We start from the raw sequence: 15,415 nt of genomic DNA on the forward strand, positions 1-15,415 counted from the left end.
GGCACATCTTAGCTGTCATAATGTAGCTGAGAAAAATGGCTTCTTGAAAGGGTGCATCTGGCGTGCAGGCTACGACTTGCACGTAAAGTTATGGTTTTAAGCTGGGTTTGGTTTCTGGGCCAACCGGGGCCAAGGCCTGCTGCAGTGGCAACATTCACAGCCCCAGGGAGGGGAGGGGGAGGCCTTACCTGTCGCTCAATGGCAAGGCCTAGTAGCCAGACTTAGAGGCCACATTAATTGGGTTCCAGAGGGAGCCATGATTTGTGGCCTGCGGCTGAAGATACGATGGCTGGGCTGAGTTAGGGGGGAGTATAAAAATAGGAGAGCCCCCCTTCCCAGTAAATTAAAAATGAATTCCCAACAGAGGCTGGTTCTGATTGAACTGGAAGCCTGAAGGGGCAGAAGAAAAATGGCTGAGCAATAATTTTAAAAAGATATGGCCGCAAGATGTCTATAAGGAGCATTAACAATATTCAAATCAAAAGCTTTCCTTCCCCCCAAGGAAGGCAGTCATGGTCTTTGCCTCAAGGTAATGCCTAGTGGCTGGATTCAGGATCCATGAGTACAGGGTTCCAAAAAGAGCCCGGGACCATCACTGCACCAACTGGATTAAATGTAAGTTGGAAGCAGATATAGAATAGGGGGTGGGGGAAATGAAAACTCACGGCATCAGGATCGCAGCCCTGGTTCCCACTGAGCTGGAAGTACAAATACGCAGGGGGGAACTGCTGAGTCGAAAAACCCATTTCTTACCTATCTTGATTTTGTTGGCTTGAATGAAACTGTAATTACAATCAATGTACCGGCAACATATGGAATCTGCTGACTCAGTGGCTGGTCCCATTCAGCACAAATTTAAATGAAAAATCATGTACATAGCACCATCTCTAATGCGACCGACAACAGGATCCCACATACCAAGCTTACAAACAAAAAATACTTTTGTATTTGAAAGATTTTATTGCAAAAGCTGGAAAGTGAGTCATACATTTTTATAAATAAATACCATTCTCTGCTAAAAGGCCAGGGACACAAAGGTATGAAGACCAAATTTATCCTCTCACACTAAGAAAAGATTGTAGCGGGGAAAGGCTTCAGCAGCGTGTGAAGACCTGCACTGCCAGTACTGGCGCTGTACTTGTCATGCAAATGACTGGAAGGATTCACACCTGACAGTCAGGGGCTAGGGAGAGCCACACTTCACTGCGAAAAAGGAAAGTGCATTGCAGAAGGACTTTGATCCCCACCATCATTTCAGCATAATTTAATAACCTCCTAGAGGACATTTCCAAAGGTTCACTGCACTTTCACCTGCAGTACAAGGGTGGGGGTGGGTGAGGGGAAGAGGGGGCTCTGAAGAACAAGTTGAGTGAAAATTGCTGCCCTGTGAAGCGCAACACTCAGCGTGACCACTTAACACCGTGAATTTGGCACAGATTTTATTCCCACTGCATGTACCACAGAGACTGAAGGAGAACTCAAGAGGTGGTCTTAGCCCAAGGCTAGGCAACAAGAGTCTGGTCTGGGTTTTACGGGTGAACAGAAATGTGCAAATTAAACCGAACAGGCCAGAAAAGCTCGTTCCCCAAAACATCCCCCCACCCCCCCAGTGTGTATCAAGCTGTCCTCGGAATCAGGTTACACACAGACGTTTCCCCGTGCACTGAGCCCCAGGCTATTTTACAATACCCACTTACGGGCATAAAACTGTGTCTTACAGGCCTGATTGTCACTAAACTTTCAAAAGCATAGACACATGTAAAGAGGCCTTACGAAAATTACCCTGGAGGGTGTGCGCGTAAAAATAGGCACGGATGCCACCTCACACGAACTTTTGCGCCTACTCGAAAGAGGTGTGCCTGGGCTGGGGGAGGGGGGCGGGGAGAGGGGGGAAAGTTAGAGCGGGGAAACCATTTACAGGTGAACTTTGGAAAATGGAAGGTATGCGTGTATGTGTGAACGTTTCCACCTGTTCCCATGCAGGTGTAGACGTGCACGTGATTGCTGTGCAGGGGTTCACTCGTACCCTTGCCCAGCACATTTAACCCACTTAAGTACGCTATGAAGATTATGGCTGAGGGCCAGACTTCAGCTCAAAGACTTGCAGGGTAAATTTTCAAAGACTTAGGGGTGAATTTTCAAAATGTTGCGCGCATATAAATTAGTGCAGACCTCTACTTGCATATTCCAGATGTCATGTAAGTCCAAAATACAGGGGTATTTTCACTTTCACGTAAAAAGGGGCAGTCTAGGGGGTTTTGAGGGGCGTAGTTGCTATTTTAAAAGACGCGCATGCAGATTTGCCAGTTTACTCATATGATTTTACACCTGTTCATAATTATCTGTCATAAGTGATATTAAACATGTTTACTATATACTATTGGCTGGGTGGGAGGTCTGGTTGAACTGGGGGAGTTCAGGCTAAAGACCCAGGAAGGTCTCAATGACCTGGAGAAGGGTTGGGCAAACTGGTGGAGTACTTGGGGGAAAAACTGGTAATTTCACTTCCATGTGCTTGTTTTAAAATATACCGCTGTAGGCAGATAAATCCCACTTTATTTCTGTGCATAAAATGTATGTGTATATATATGTTAAATACTCAGGAAAAGTACAGGTGTTCAGTGTATGGAAATACTTGCTTTTGCTGCATTGCATGTATCGTGCGTATGTTGCAAGGCTAAGATATGTGTATCTTGTGATGCGTGCGGTTTGTAAAATACTATGGTTAAACTAGGCACAGCCATATATGTGCTGCTGTGCGCAGTCGTTTGAAAGTTATCTTCCCTGGAGCTAATTTTCAAAGGACTTATGCGTGCAAATGTAGCATATACAGTATCATAGCAATTTCCAAAAGCCCATTTATGCACATACGTTTTTTGGGGAAATTCAGCTCTATGGAGTGAATTTTCAAAGGGGTTACGCGAGTAAAATTTAGCAATTTTCAAAAGACGATTTATGCATGTAAAACCCAGTTTCACGCATGCAAATCCTTTTGAAAATTATCACCTCATTTATAAGGTTTGGCTCATAAAACATGACTTTATGCACATAAAAAGGCTTTTGAAAATTGCATGGCGAGTTGTATGCCTAAAAGTGTGTACAGAAGCGATTCCACATGTACTTTTATGCACATTGGAAAGAGGTGCTCTTGGGGTGGAGTGGGGGTGGGGATAGCATGTATGCGCATACATTTGACTTTCAAAAGTATAGAGGTAATTTTCAAAGGGGTTACACATGTAAATGTAACATACTATCATAGTAATTTTAAAAAGTCATTTAGCACGTAAAGTTCACGTACACATGAATATCCTATGGACAATAGGAGTGGTAGCAAAAAAAAAAAAATTGGGGGGAGGGATGAGCCATTTCAGGTAAACCCCTGGATCATAGGGTTTTATTTTGTTTCATTTAAAAAAAAAATGCTGTAAGAGTCCACCCCTAACCCCGACCAGCTTGCCCACTCGAGCCCACACTAGCCCACTTTCCCAAGCCCGCCCCCCCCCCCCCCCCGGACTCACTATAATGTTCCTGGTGGTCTAGTGGTGGGCTGGGAAATACCTCCTGCTCCTGGGCCCAGCAGCTGCCATTATTCAAAACAGTGCGGACTGCCCTTTGCCCCTATCATGATAGGGGCCACCCAATGGAACTGGTAGTCTCTATCACATGATGGGGCAAAGGGCAATTCGTGCCGTTTTGAATAATGGCAGCCACTGAGTCTGGGGCAGGAGGTCGTTCTCGGGCCCCAACTAGACAACCAGAGACATTTTGGTGAGTCCAGGGGGGCTTGAGAGGGTGAGTTAGGGTGGACTCAGGTGGGCAAGCTGGTTGGGGTTGAATAATTTAATAAAGGGTAAGGGTAAGGAGTGGGTTCTGACAATGTTTTTTATTGTTTCTTTAAAAAAAAAAAAAAAGTAATAGAAAACAACACCTGAAATTTCGTGGTTTTTTTCTTTTGTTTTTTTAAACCCACGAAATGCAAATGAATGCCCACCCCTAATGGACAATTCAATGGCACATATTGTAACAATTTTCAAAAGCCCACTTACATGCAAAATATGCATTTACATATGTAAAACTCAGTTTTAAAAGTGTAAATGGTTTCAAAATTAGCCCCTAAGCATGTAAATTTACTTGCACACATTTAAACCTGCATTCCTCATGTACACACCGATTTTCAAACTAGATGTCTGCGTACAAGTCTGTTTTGAAAATTAAGGCTAAAGTCTGTGTGCTTTGCCCATGCAAACTTTAGCCCTCTGCAGACCACGTAACATTACACTCCCTGCATGCAAATGACTATGAAAATTCACCTCAAAACATCTAGTTTTAGAAAGTGGTGCTGAGACCCTGTTTTGCTATTATACTAAGGCCGACTAAGTTTAATCTATCCATGAAAAATCTCATAGCCAGTATTTCTATGTAATTAAAATCAGAAGAATTATCTTCTATTTTGCCTCCCTGAAGCTAAATTCTGGGGTAAGAAAGATTCTCCTGTTGCAAGGGAAAGTCGTCTCTGCTTAAGGCAGTCGATTCTGTTGAATGCTTGCCTACAGCTGCAGTATTTAATTATTCTGCTTTGGTGCAGCTCCTGCTAAGTCTCTGGTGATGAGCTGTCTTCTGGCGCTCTGGAAGAATACAGAAGAGCATCCTCTACATTCAGAGTGCCAAGGGGGAATTAAGTACCTCAATTTGAATGGCAAATGTGGACCTGTCAGAGCTGTGCGAAGAAACCTTATGGCATGACACATAAATTCAATTTCTTTTGCACGCTCTCCCCTGTAACAAAGTCAAACTTGAATGACCAACTTTTTTTTTTTCCACCTTCTCATATTCCTTTCCACGGAGTCTGCCACAGCTTTTTGCTGTGTGGCAGGGGGGGCTCCTAAAACAGGGCCTGATCATAAGATTGTCCCTTGGAGAAATTCGGGGGGGGGGGGGGGGGGGTGGTGAGAAGTGGAGGGGAGGGAATACACTTGGGGTTGAAAGATGTATCACTGTGGCAAGAGTTTAATTAAAGCGATGGTCTAGCTCTTTAATGGGCGTTGTGAGGGAGGACCTCAAGGGGGAGTGTGTACGGGAACAGGGGTCTTTGGCGAGAATTTGGCGGGAAGCTGGAGTGAACTCAGGCTGGGGGAGTTTCTCCCTCCTTCTTTGCACCCTGGCTCCAGGAGATGCAGAATACAGTCCTGGGCACTGCTACTGAAACCCTGGGTGGGAGGCATCGTGGATTTTAAGTGTGGGGAGCTCCTTCCGATGAGCAGGGAAGAAGACGTGACAGGGTTTTTGAGTACAGAAAGCTAACGTTAATGAAAAGGATGGGCTAAGAGCTCTTAGCCCATCCTTTTTGCTGTGATAAAGGGGAAGAGAAGAAAGGGATTCTTGGAGGAAGTGTTTCCTGATGTTGTTGTCATTATTGCTGCTGTAAGGGTTGGAAGGACCCTGAGAAATCAGTGATTTTTATGAGTTCTGCTCTCACTGCTGTAATCTCAGAATGTTTTGGAGTGAGACACCCCCTCCCCCCCCCCTTTTATCACAAGGTGTGGGTTCGACCCAACCTGTAATTAGTTGTGGAAGAAGTTGGGGAAGAGTCAGAGGGGGTCACAGAGGGGAGAGAGGGATTTGGTGGAGCCTTCCCTGTCCAGCATGATAAATACAGCTCTTGCCTCTGATCCAGGCCTTTACACCATCCGTTCGACCATTTTTGCTTTTGATCCCTCAGAGAGACTGGTGCTCAGCTCACAAGCAGGCAGGCATCAGACCCTCTATCATTTTTTGAGGCCCCAGCTGTAACCCCTTTTCTGCTCTGACCTCTTCCCCTTTCCAGACAGTTACTCACCATTTTTCCCCCATCTGTGTTGTTATTATTATTTAGTTTATATTCTGCCTTTCAGGGAGTTCAAAGCTTATTAAATCCAGATATTGCAGGTATTTCCCTATCCCCAAAGGGCTTACAATCTAAGGGCCTCATTTGCTACGCATTTTTCCCAGAGACACAGAATGGGAATAAAGCCTTAGTAAAGCAGGCCCTAAGTTTGTACCTGAGGCAGCAGAGGGTGAAGTGATTTGCCCAAGGTCACAAGAAGCCGCAGCAGGATTTGACCCCTGGCTTCCCTGGTTCACTACCCACCGCTCTAACTAGGCCAGCGTTTCCTAACCTTCTCCTGGGCTTTTCAGAACATGCATAATGAATATGTATGAGATACATTTGCATACATTGGAGATGCAGGGTATTCAAATCTTTCTCATGCATACTCATTGTGGCAATCCTGAAAATCAGACTGGATAGGTGTAGCCTGCAGGTGAAGGATGGGAAACACCAAACTAGGTACTCCTGCCACCTGTTTTGTTTACTCTAAAGTGGTGTCCTTCACCTTTTTTCTCTGCCTCAAAAATGTCTCCTGCTAAAGTCATTTCTCTCTCAGTTTTGATTCTCTGATAAGAAATTTAATTTAACAGTCTCCAGGAAGGGAATCTGTAACAATTGCAAGTATAAGTGGGTTAAAGTAACTTACAATAATGCATGCTCACAGTAATGATAAATATAGCTACAACCTACATTTGCTGCAGTACAGAATCAATACAACCTTTTGTTAGAATCACATCTGTCCATCCCACTGACATTTTCAAGAAGCCTCATTCCTTGCAGATTTATTCAGTTACCTGGTCCAGTTTAATCTTTTCTTTTGTTAACATAAAACCTCTTACTGTCTGTGGGTCTTATCTGTCTGACTTGACTAGATTGTAAGCTCCAAGCAGGTGCCTCTGAGCACAAGTGGAAATAATAACAATTTTAAAAAGTACCTTGAAGAAAAGCCAGGCTGTCATCCATTTGACCACTTTCCCAGCCCAGTTGAGATTCCTGTAGAGCTCAGTGTTCACTACGCCAGGGTCCACCACGTTAGCGGTCACATGGCACCTTTCTGCTGTCAGGTGACTTTGGAGGTAGTAGGTAAATAGTACGAGCGCAAGCTTGCTCTGGGCATACGCTCCATGGGAAGAGTAGCAGTAACTGTTCCTAAAAAAGAAGGAACAACAAATGAATACAGTGCTTCTGTCACACGCATTACAGTTCTCATGTAACTTTTTCTCTAATGGGTTTGTAATGCATTCCATTGGACTGGAGGAGTAGCAGGCTGAGGCCGAGGGAATCCAGGGTTCCAATACTGCTCCTTCAAGTTAAGGGATCATTTATTAAGCTGTGTTAACTGCATGGTAGATGCTTTTACGCAGTGATAATGCATGCTATTTCAAATAGTATGAGTTATCTTCTCTTCCACCCCGTAATGCCTGCATCCCATTACGTCCAGATTTATTACTTAAAAGGTCCAAGCAGCCCGAGGGAGTTCTCCCTGCTCAACATTGGCAAAATCCCAGGGTGGGTCTAGAAAACATTTTTTTTTTTTATTTTGGGTCCTTAGATGCAGGTTCCATCCACTCCTCAAAACCCCTTTCCCTTTTAGTAAACAAAAACAATTCAGAACTCAACAATAAGCTGATCCTTATTGATCAAGCCCTGGACCCGATGCGCACCCTAGGCCTCCGGGCCCGGAACCACCATTCTTCAAAATGTCACTGGTTGGTCATGGTCAAACCTTTGCCTCTATCATGTGGTCGGACAAAGCTTGACCTTGGCCAGCCAGCTAATGCCATTTTGAAAAATGGCAGTGCTTGTCTAAGAGCCCTAGGGGGCCCCTCAGGCCCCACTGGACCACCAGGGCTTGATCGGTAAGGACAGGGCAAGGGCACTAGGTTGGGGTGAGCTCCAGGCTTTTTTTTAAAACTAAAAGCAGAGGGGGCAGGGCCTGAGTCCAGAGGCCCACAATTGTAAAATTATTTTTTATTTTGGCTACTTCAAGGGGCAATGAGAGGGGGGATGGCGATCTCTCGAGATCCCTGGGTTTGGCCGATACTGGGGGGGGGGGGGGGGGGGGGGGAGAAGGGTGATTCCTTGGGCTCCTAAGCTGTGGTGCCACCATCATACCATCTGGAGGCACCTAATCTGCGGTATCTTTCCTTGCGGTATTTTACTGCCATGGTACTTAATGAATCCCATGGCATTTTCTTCTATGGGGAAAATACCTCAGCTTAGTAAATAAGCCCCTTAAATTGTAAGCCCTATGGTGCTGGGACCAATCAACTGTACCTGAATCTGTAACTTACCTGAGCTGGATTTGGAAAGGTGAATAATTAAATCTAAAATCAGGAGAGGAGCACATTGGGAGACCAGCTGGAGGGGTGCTGGTGATTGTGGCCCTTCCTCTCCCCACTAAGGCCTGTGATATTTAAGTGGGTCATTCAAATGCTGAAAAGTGGCGTGCCTTTAGAAAGTTTTTTCCTTCTTCTTTGTTATTATCATTTTATAGAAAGAAAATGGAAGGGAAAAACTCCAGCTTTTATGTCATCGACATCTGGTCCTATGAATCGTCATGTGATCCGCTCATTTGTCTCAACTTCCTAGAGCACTTTAGGGGAGGGCACAACTTCTTCTGGAGCCTCCTTCAGCCTCAGCTTTAACTCACCGACTATGTAGCTGCAAGTTGTAGGAAATGTTTTGGAACCTCCCCAGGTTGAAGAGGGGATCCCAGTTAATTCTTCTACTCCTAAGAAGTTATCAACGGAGTCCTTATTGGAGAATAAGAACATAAGAACATGCCATACTGGGTCCAAGAGTCCATCAAGCCCAGCATCCTGTCTCCAACAGTGGCCAATCCAGGCCATAAGAACCTGGCAAGTACCCAAAACTAAGTCTATTCCATGTTACCGTTGCTAATGGCAGTGGCTATTCTCTAAGTGAACTTAATAGCTGGTAATGGACTTCTCCTCCAAGAAATTATCCAATCCATTTTTAAACACAACTATACTTACTGCACTAACTACATCCTCTGGCAACAAATTCCAGAGTTTAATTGTGCGTTGAGTAAAAAAGAACTTCCTCCGATTAGTTTTAAATGTGCCACATGCTAACTTCATGGAGTGCCCCCTAGTCTTTCTATTATCCGAAAGAGTAAATAGCCGATTCACATCTACCTGTTCTAGACCTCTCATGATTTTAAACACCTCTATCATATACCCCCTCAGCCGTCTCTTCTCCAAGCTGAAAAGTCCTAACCTCTTTAGTCTTTCCTCAGAGGGGAGCTGTTCCATTCCCCTTATCATTTTGGTAGCCCTTCTCTGTACCTTCTCCATCGCAATTATATCTTTTTTGAGATGCGGAGACCAGAATTATACACAGTATTCAAGGTGCGGTCTCACCATGGAGCGATACAGAGGCATTATGATATTTTCCGTTTTATTCACCATTCCCTTTCTAATAATTCCCAACATACTGTCGCAGCACACTGAACCGACGATTTCAATGTGTTATCCACTATGACGCCTAGATCTCTTTCTTGGGTTGTAGTACCTAATATGGAACCCAACATTGTATAACTGAAGTATGGGTTATTTTTCCCTATATGCATCACCTTGCAATTATCCACATTAAATTTCATCTGCCATTTGGATGCCCAATTTTCCAGTCTCACAAGGTCTTCCTGCAAATTATCACAATCTGCTTGTGATTTATCTACTCTGAACAATTTTGTGTCATCTGCAAATTTGATTATCTCATTCGTCATATTTCTTTCCAGATCATTTATAAATATATTGAAAAGTAAGGGTCCCAATACAGATCCCTGAGGCACTCCACTGCCCACTCCCTTCCACTGATAAAATTGTCCATTTAATCCTACTCTCTGTTTCCTGTCTTTTAGCCAGTTTGCAATCCACCAAAGGACACCGCCACCTATCCCATGACTTTTTACTTTTCTTAGAAGCCTCTCATGGGGAACTTTGTCAAATGCCTTCTGAAAATCCAAGTACTACATCTACCGGTTCACCTTTATCCACATGTTTATTAACTCCTTCAAAAAAGTGAAGCAGATTTGTGAGGCAAGACTTGCCTTGGGTAAAGCCATGTTGACTTTGTTCCATTAAATCATGTCTTTCTATATGTTCTGTGATTTTGATGTTTAGAACACTTTCCACTATTTTTCCTGGCACTGAAGTCAGGCTAACCGATCTGTAGTTTCCCGGATCGCCCCTGGAGCCCTTTTTAAATATTGGGGTTACATTTGCTATCGTCCAGTCTTCAGGTACAATGGATGATTTTAATGATAGGTTACAAATTTTTACTAATAGGTCTGAAATTTCATTTTTTAGTTCTTTCAGAACTCTGGGGTATATGCCATCCGGTCCAGGTGATTTACTACTCTTCAGTTTGTCAATCAGGTCTACCACATCTTCTAGGTTCACCCAGTCCATCTGAATCATTACCCATGAAAACCTTCTCCGGTACGGGTACCTCCCCAACATCCTCTTCAGTAAACACCGATTGCCTTATCTTCTCTAAGTGCCCCTTTAACCCCTCGATCATCTAACGGTCCAACTGACTCCCTCACAGGCTTTCTGCTTCGGATATATTTAAAAAAGTTTTTACTGTGAGTTTTTGCCTCTATGGCCAACTTCTTTTCAAATCCTCTGTTAGCTTGTCTTATCAATGTCTTACATTTAACTTGCCAACGTTTATGCTTTATCCTATTTTCTTCTGTTGGATCCTTCTTCCAATTTTTGAATGAAGATCTTTTGGCTAAAATAGCTTCTTTCACCTCCCCTTTTAACCATGCTGGTAATCATTTTGCGTTCTTTCCACCTTTCTTAATGTGTGGAATACATCTGGACTGTGCTTCTAGAATGGTATTTTTTAACAATGACCACGCCTCTTGGACATTTTTTACTCTTGTAGCTGCTCCTTTCAGCTTTTTTCTAACAATTTTTCTCATTTTATCAAAGTTTCCCTTTTGAAAGTTTAGCATGAGAGCCGTGGATTTGCTCACTGTTCCTCTTCCAGTCATTAAATCAAATTTGATCATATTATGATCACTATTGCCAAGCAACCCCACCACCATTACCTCTCTCACCAAGTCCTGTGCTCCACTGAGAATTAGGTCTAAAACTGCTCCCTCTCTCATCGGTTCCTGAGCCAATTGCTCCATAAAGCTATCATTTATTCCATCCAGGAACATTATCTCTCTAGCGTGTCCCGATGATACATTTGCCCAGTCAATATTGGGGTAATTGAAGTCTCCCATTATTACCACACTACCAATTTGGTTAGCTTCCCTAATTTCTCTTAGCATTTCACTTTCCGTCTCATCATCTTGACCAGGTGGACGGTAGTATACTCCTATCACTATAGTCTTCCCTGACACACAAGGGATTTCTATCCATAAAGATTCAATTTTGTATTTAGTCTCATGCAGGATGTTTATCCTGTTGGACTCTATGCCATCCCGGACATAAAGCACCACACCGCCTCCCGGGTGCTCCTCTCTGTCATTGCGATATAATTTGTACCCCGGTATAACACTGTCCCATTGGTTATCCTCTTTCCACCATGTCTCTGAGATGCCAATTAAGTCTAGGTCATCATTCAATGCTATACATTCTAATTCTCCCATCTTACTTCTTAGACTTCTGGCATTAGCATACAAACATTTCAAAGTTTGTTTTTTGTTTGTATTTTCATTCTGCTTTTTCATTGATAGGGATAAGTTAGAAATTTTTAGCTCAGGTGAGTTTTTAGTTACAGGCACTTGGACTATTTTTCTAATTATTGGAACCTCACTGTCGGGATGCCCTAATTCTAATGCATCATTAGTATCCTTTAAAGATACCTCTCTCCGAACCATGCGCTGCTGAGCGACTGTCGGCTTTCCCCTTTGTTCTAGTTTAAAAGCTGCTCTATCTCCTTTTTAAAGGTTAGCGCCAGCAGTCTGGTTCCACCCTGGTTAAGGTGGAGCCCATCCCTTCGGAAGAGACTCCCCCTTCCCCAAAAGGTTCCCCAGTTCCTAACAAAACTGAATTCCTCTTCCTTGCACCATCGTCTCATCCACGCATTGAGTCTCCGGAGCTCTGCCTGCCTCTGGTGACCTGCGCGTGGAACAGGGAGCATTTCAGAGAATGCTACCCTGGAGGTTCTGGATTTAAGCTTTCTACCTAAGAGCCTAAATTTGGCTTCCAGAACCTCCCTCCCACATTTTCCTATGTCGTTGGTGCCCACATGTACCACGACAGCCGGCTCCTCCCCAGCACTGTCTAAAATCCTATCTAGGTGACACATGAGGTCCGCCACCTTCGCACCAGGTAGGCATGTTACCAGGCGATCCTCACGCCCACTAGCCACCCAGCTATCTACATTCCTAATAATCGAATCACCAACTATGATGGTCGACCTAACCCTTCCCTCCTGGGCAGTAGGCCTTGGGGAGATATCCTCAGTGTGAAATAACTGCCATAAGAGTGCAAGTGGATGATAGTTTACCTCAAGATTTGATAAACAAGGTGAGAGGGGTTAATTCCTTTGGGAATGAGTTGCCTCTGGAATCTTCAGCTAGTAATAATATCTCCTTATTAAATAGTTGGAGGGTAGTATTGAGAACTGAGAAATCCTTGCTTCAGTTGAATGAGTGGATGGGTAAAACGTCTAAAGATTCTCCTTTAAAGTATCAAAAATATTATTAAAATTGGGTGTAGTTGAAAGATTTATCGGAAGTTAAATCATTGGGGGCAGATTTTCAAAGGGATATGCGCGTAGCCCCGAAAACCTGCCCCTGCGTGTGCTGAGCCTATCTTGCATAGGCGTGGCGGCACGCACAAGCCCCGGGACGCGTATATGTCCCAGGGCTTGCAAAAAGGGGCGGGGAGTGGGTGTTCCTGGGCGGTCCGGGGGAGTGGCCAGAGCATCTAGGCACAGTGGCAATTTGCCGATGTGCCCGGGATCGTGGGTCGGCCGTTGGCTGGTGCACGAAAGCTACGCCTGCCAGGAGGCTGTGAGCGCATGTTATAAAATTGGGCGTAGATTTGTTTGCGCTGGGTTGAGCGAACAAATCTACGCCCGCGCGCAGGTTTTAAGATCTGCCCCTTGACTTCTGCTGAACAAGCTTTACGATCTGTCTATATCAAGGACAGTTTGGTTGCTACAATCATTTGGAGAAGATTGAGAATATCTATCAAGGGAAAAATCTTCATATATTAAATTTCCCAATGAGTCAACTACTCTTTTCTTAATGAAATATTTAAAAAATATCTTTGTGAGGTTTTGGGCTATGAAAATGATAAGTTAATGATAAGATCAGTTAACTGGTATTGAAGCAAGTATATCTACTTTCCTTGATTCTTCGTTGGATGATACTGCTGTAAGAGCTACCCTTTTGGTATATTTTTGATTAGAAAGAGATAAGGAAACAATTTCCACAAGTATTTTTCCTTTAAACAGTTTTTGTTCTATGGTCAGAAAATTCAAATATTTCTTGACATTTCCACTGCTACTCAAGCTAGAAAGAACAAATTTCATTGTTAAAACAAAGAGTGCTATCTATGATGCAACATTTTTCCTTAAATATCAAAGAAATAATTTTGTCTTTTCTGACCCTGATCATCTAGTAAGGTTTCTGAGTGATAAGGAGCCAGGGTAGTATTGGATATAGATCATGAGGCGGTGGGGAGTTTATCACCGCTCTCTCTCTCTATTATTATTATTCTATATTTCCTTAAATTTGCCTCTGTTTTGTGCATCCCCTTTTTCTGATGTGGACTAGAGAATGTAATATTTGATTTATTATTATGCTTGTTTAATTTTTGCCTTTGTTTAATGCTGCAATATTGAATTCTTTCTTATAAAATAACCTTGATGTTATAAGATTATATGATAATGATTAAATTGAAGAAAAAAAAATCTAAAATCCAAATGCATTTAATGCAAATGTGTCTTAAATTTAAATGCACTGTCTTGCAATCCTATTTGTGGGTGAGTTAAATGCCACATTTGACACTTTGCTGAACCATACAGCACAGAAATAGCAGGGACCTGAAAAGGCTCAGAAAAGTGCTTATCTGTCCAAACCAGGATGTCTCCTACCTTCAATTAGATTCACTGGTTTATCTATGAAACACATGTAGATAAGGCTCTGTGCTGTGAGATTTATTACAAATGCATTGCTTTTTGTCACAGTGTTGTATAAAAATGCTATCCCGCGACAGCCTCAAGTTGCCAGTTTTTTTGGACTTGATTACACCAATGACAGAGCGCCTGTACATACTGCAACCTGCAGACATCCCCCTTCTGCAAAACAGCATCATGTTTGTAATGGTTTCCCAAGTCCTATCATACACCCACGGCTCTTCCTAGGCTAACTTTTCAAAGGCCTGCACACTACGTAGACATCTACAATTTGGATTAGACATGTATATAAGCAAGGTGTGTGTCTAGGCTATTTTCAAGGGCAGCATTTTATGCACAGCGAAGATAATATTCAAAGCCATTTTTGCAAGTAAAGCAGCGCTTTACCAGTGGAAACGGGCTTTTTAAAGAATTGCTCACCCTGTGTGTAGCTGAACTTATTCAGGTAGTCCCACTCCATATGAAGCTTTTAACCTCACTGAGAAGAGGCATTCCTGGAAATGGGGTTGGGCAGAGGTTTGCATTTACATGCAGACTTTTTGGAAAGCCAAAAGTATGTGTGCAGCTTTTCTTGGGAAATCTACTCCCACAATTAAGCAGGTGTAAGTGTAAGTGTGTGTGTGTGTGTGTGGGTAGTTGACTTGGGAATAATTTTCAAAGGAGAAAGTGTTATGGTCCCGGGCTCCCACTCACCTCGAGGCCAGCCTGGGCCGCTGAGTTTCCTTTCCGGCCAGCAAGGCCCGATCCTGGCCCTGCCGCGGCGCTCCCTCCTCGAGGGAGACGCTGTCGGCCCGACGCGTCTTGCCCCGCCCCTAGGCGCGCGCACGCGTGGGGGCTCCAGATTTAAAGGGGCCAGCGCAGGAGAAGTGAAGACATCCCTCCGATGATGTCAGATGCTGCAGGGGTATTTAAACCTCTCATGATTTTATAGACCACTATCATATCCCCCCATCAGCTGTCTCTTCTCCAAGCTGAATAGCCCTAACCTCTTTAGCCTTTTCTCATAGGGGAGCTGTTCCATCCCCTTTATCATAATTTTGTGTCAACTGCAAATTTGATCACCTCATTCATTATACCCATTTCCAGATTATTTATAAATATATTTAATCGCATCTGTCCAAGTACAGATCCCTGACATGCTCTGTGACAACAGACCATTTAATCCTGCACTCTGTTTCCTGTCTTTTAGCCAGTTTGCAATCCACAAAAGGACATTGTCTCCTATCCATTGACTTTTTAGTTTTCTTATAAACCTCTCATGAGACTGTTAAAAGCCTTCTGAAAATCCAAATATACCACATCTACTGGTTCACCTTTATCCACATATCAACTTCACACTAAAAGACTGCTATTTCAAACTCCACACACTAAAGAAACTAAAACCCCTTCTTCACCTCAATGACTTCCGCACAGTAC

The 15,415-nt window shown here is 43.5% G+C and overlaps 1 protein-coding gene across 1 annotated transcript in view; it reads right to left on the reverse strand.

The window, feature by feature from the left end:
* Positions 1-15,415, reverse strand: part of DHRSX (dehydrogenase/reductase X-linked) — a 363,656-nt gene that overhangs the window by 38,477 nt on the left and 309,764 nt on the right. The window contains exon 6 of the mRNA XM_029603254.1: positions 6,802-7,015. Within this exon, the coding sequence (XP_029459114.1) occupies positions 6,802-7,015 (214 nt within the window). The remainder of the gene's footprint in view (positions 1-6,801; positions 7,016-15,415) is intronic.

Source organism: Rhinatrema bivittatum, chromosome 5, assembly GCF_901001135.1.
Source record: "Rhinatrema bivittatum chromosome 5, aRhiBiv1.1, whole genome shotgun sequence".
Taxonomy (NCBI): domain Eukaryota; kingdom Metazoa; phylum Chordata; class Amphibia; order Gymnophiona; family Rhinatrematidae; genus Rhinatrema; species Rhinatrema bivittatum.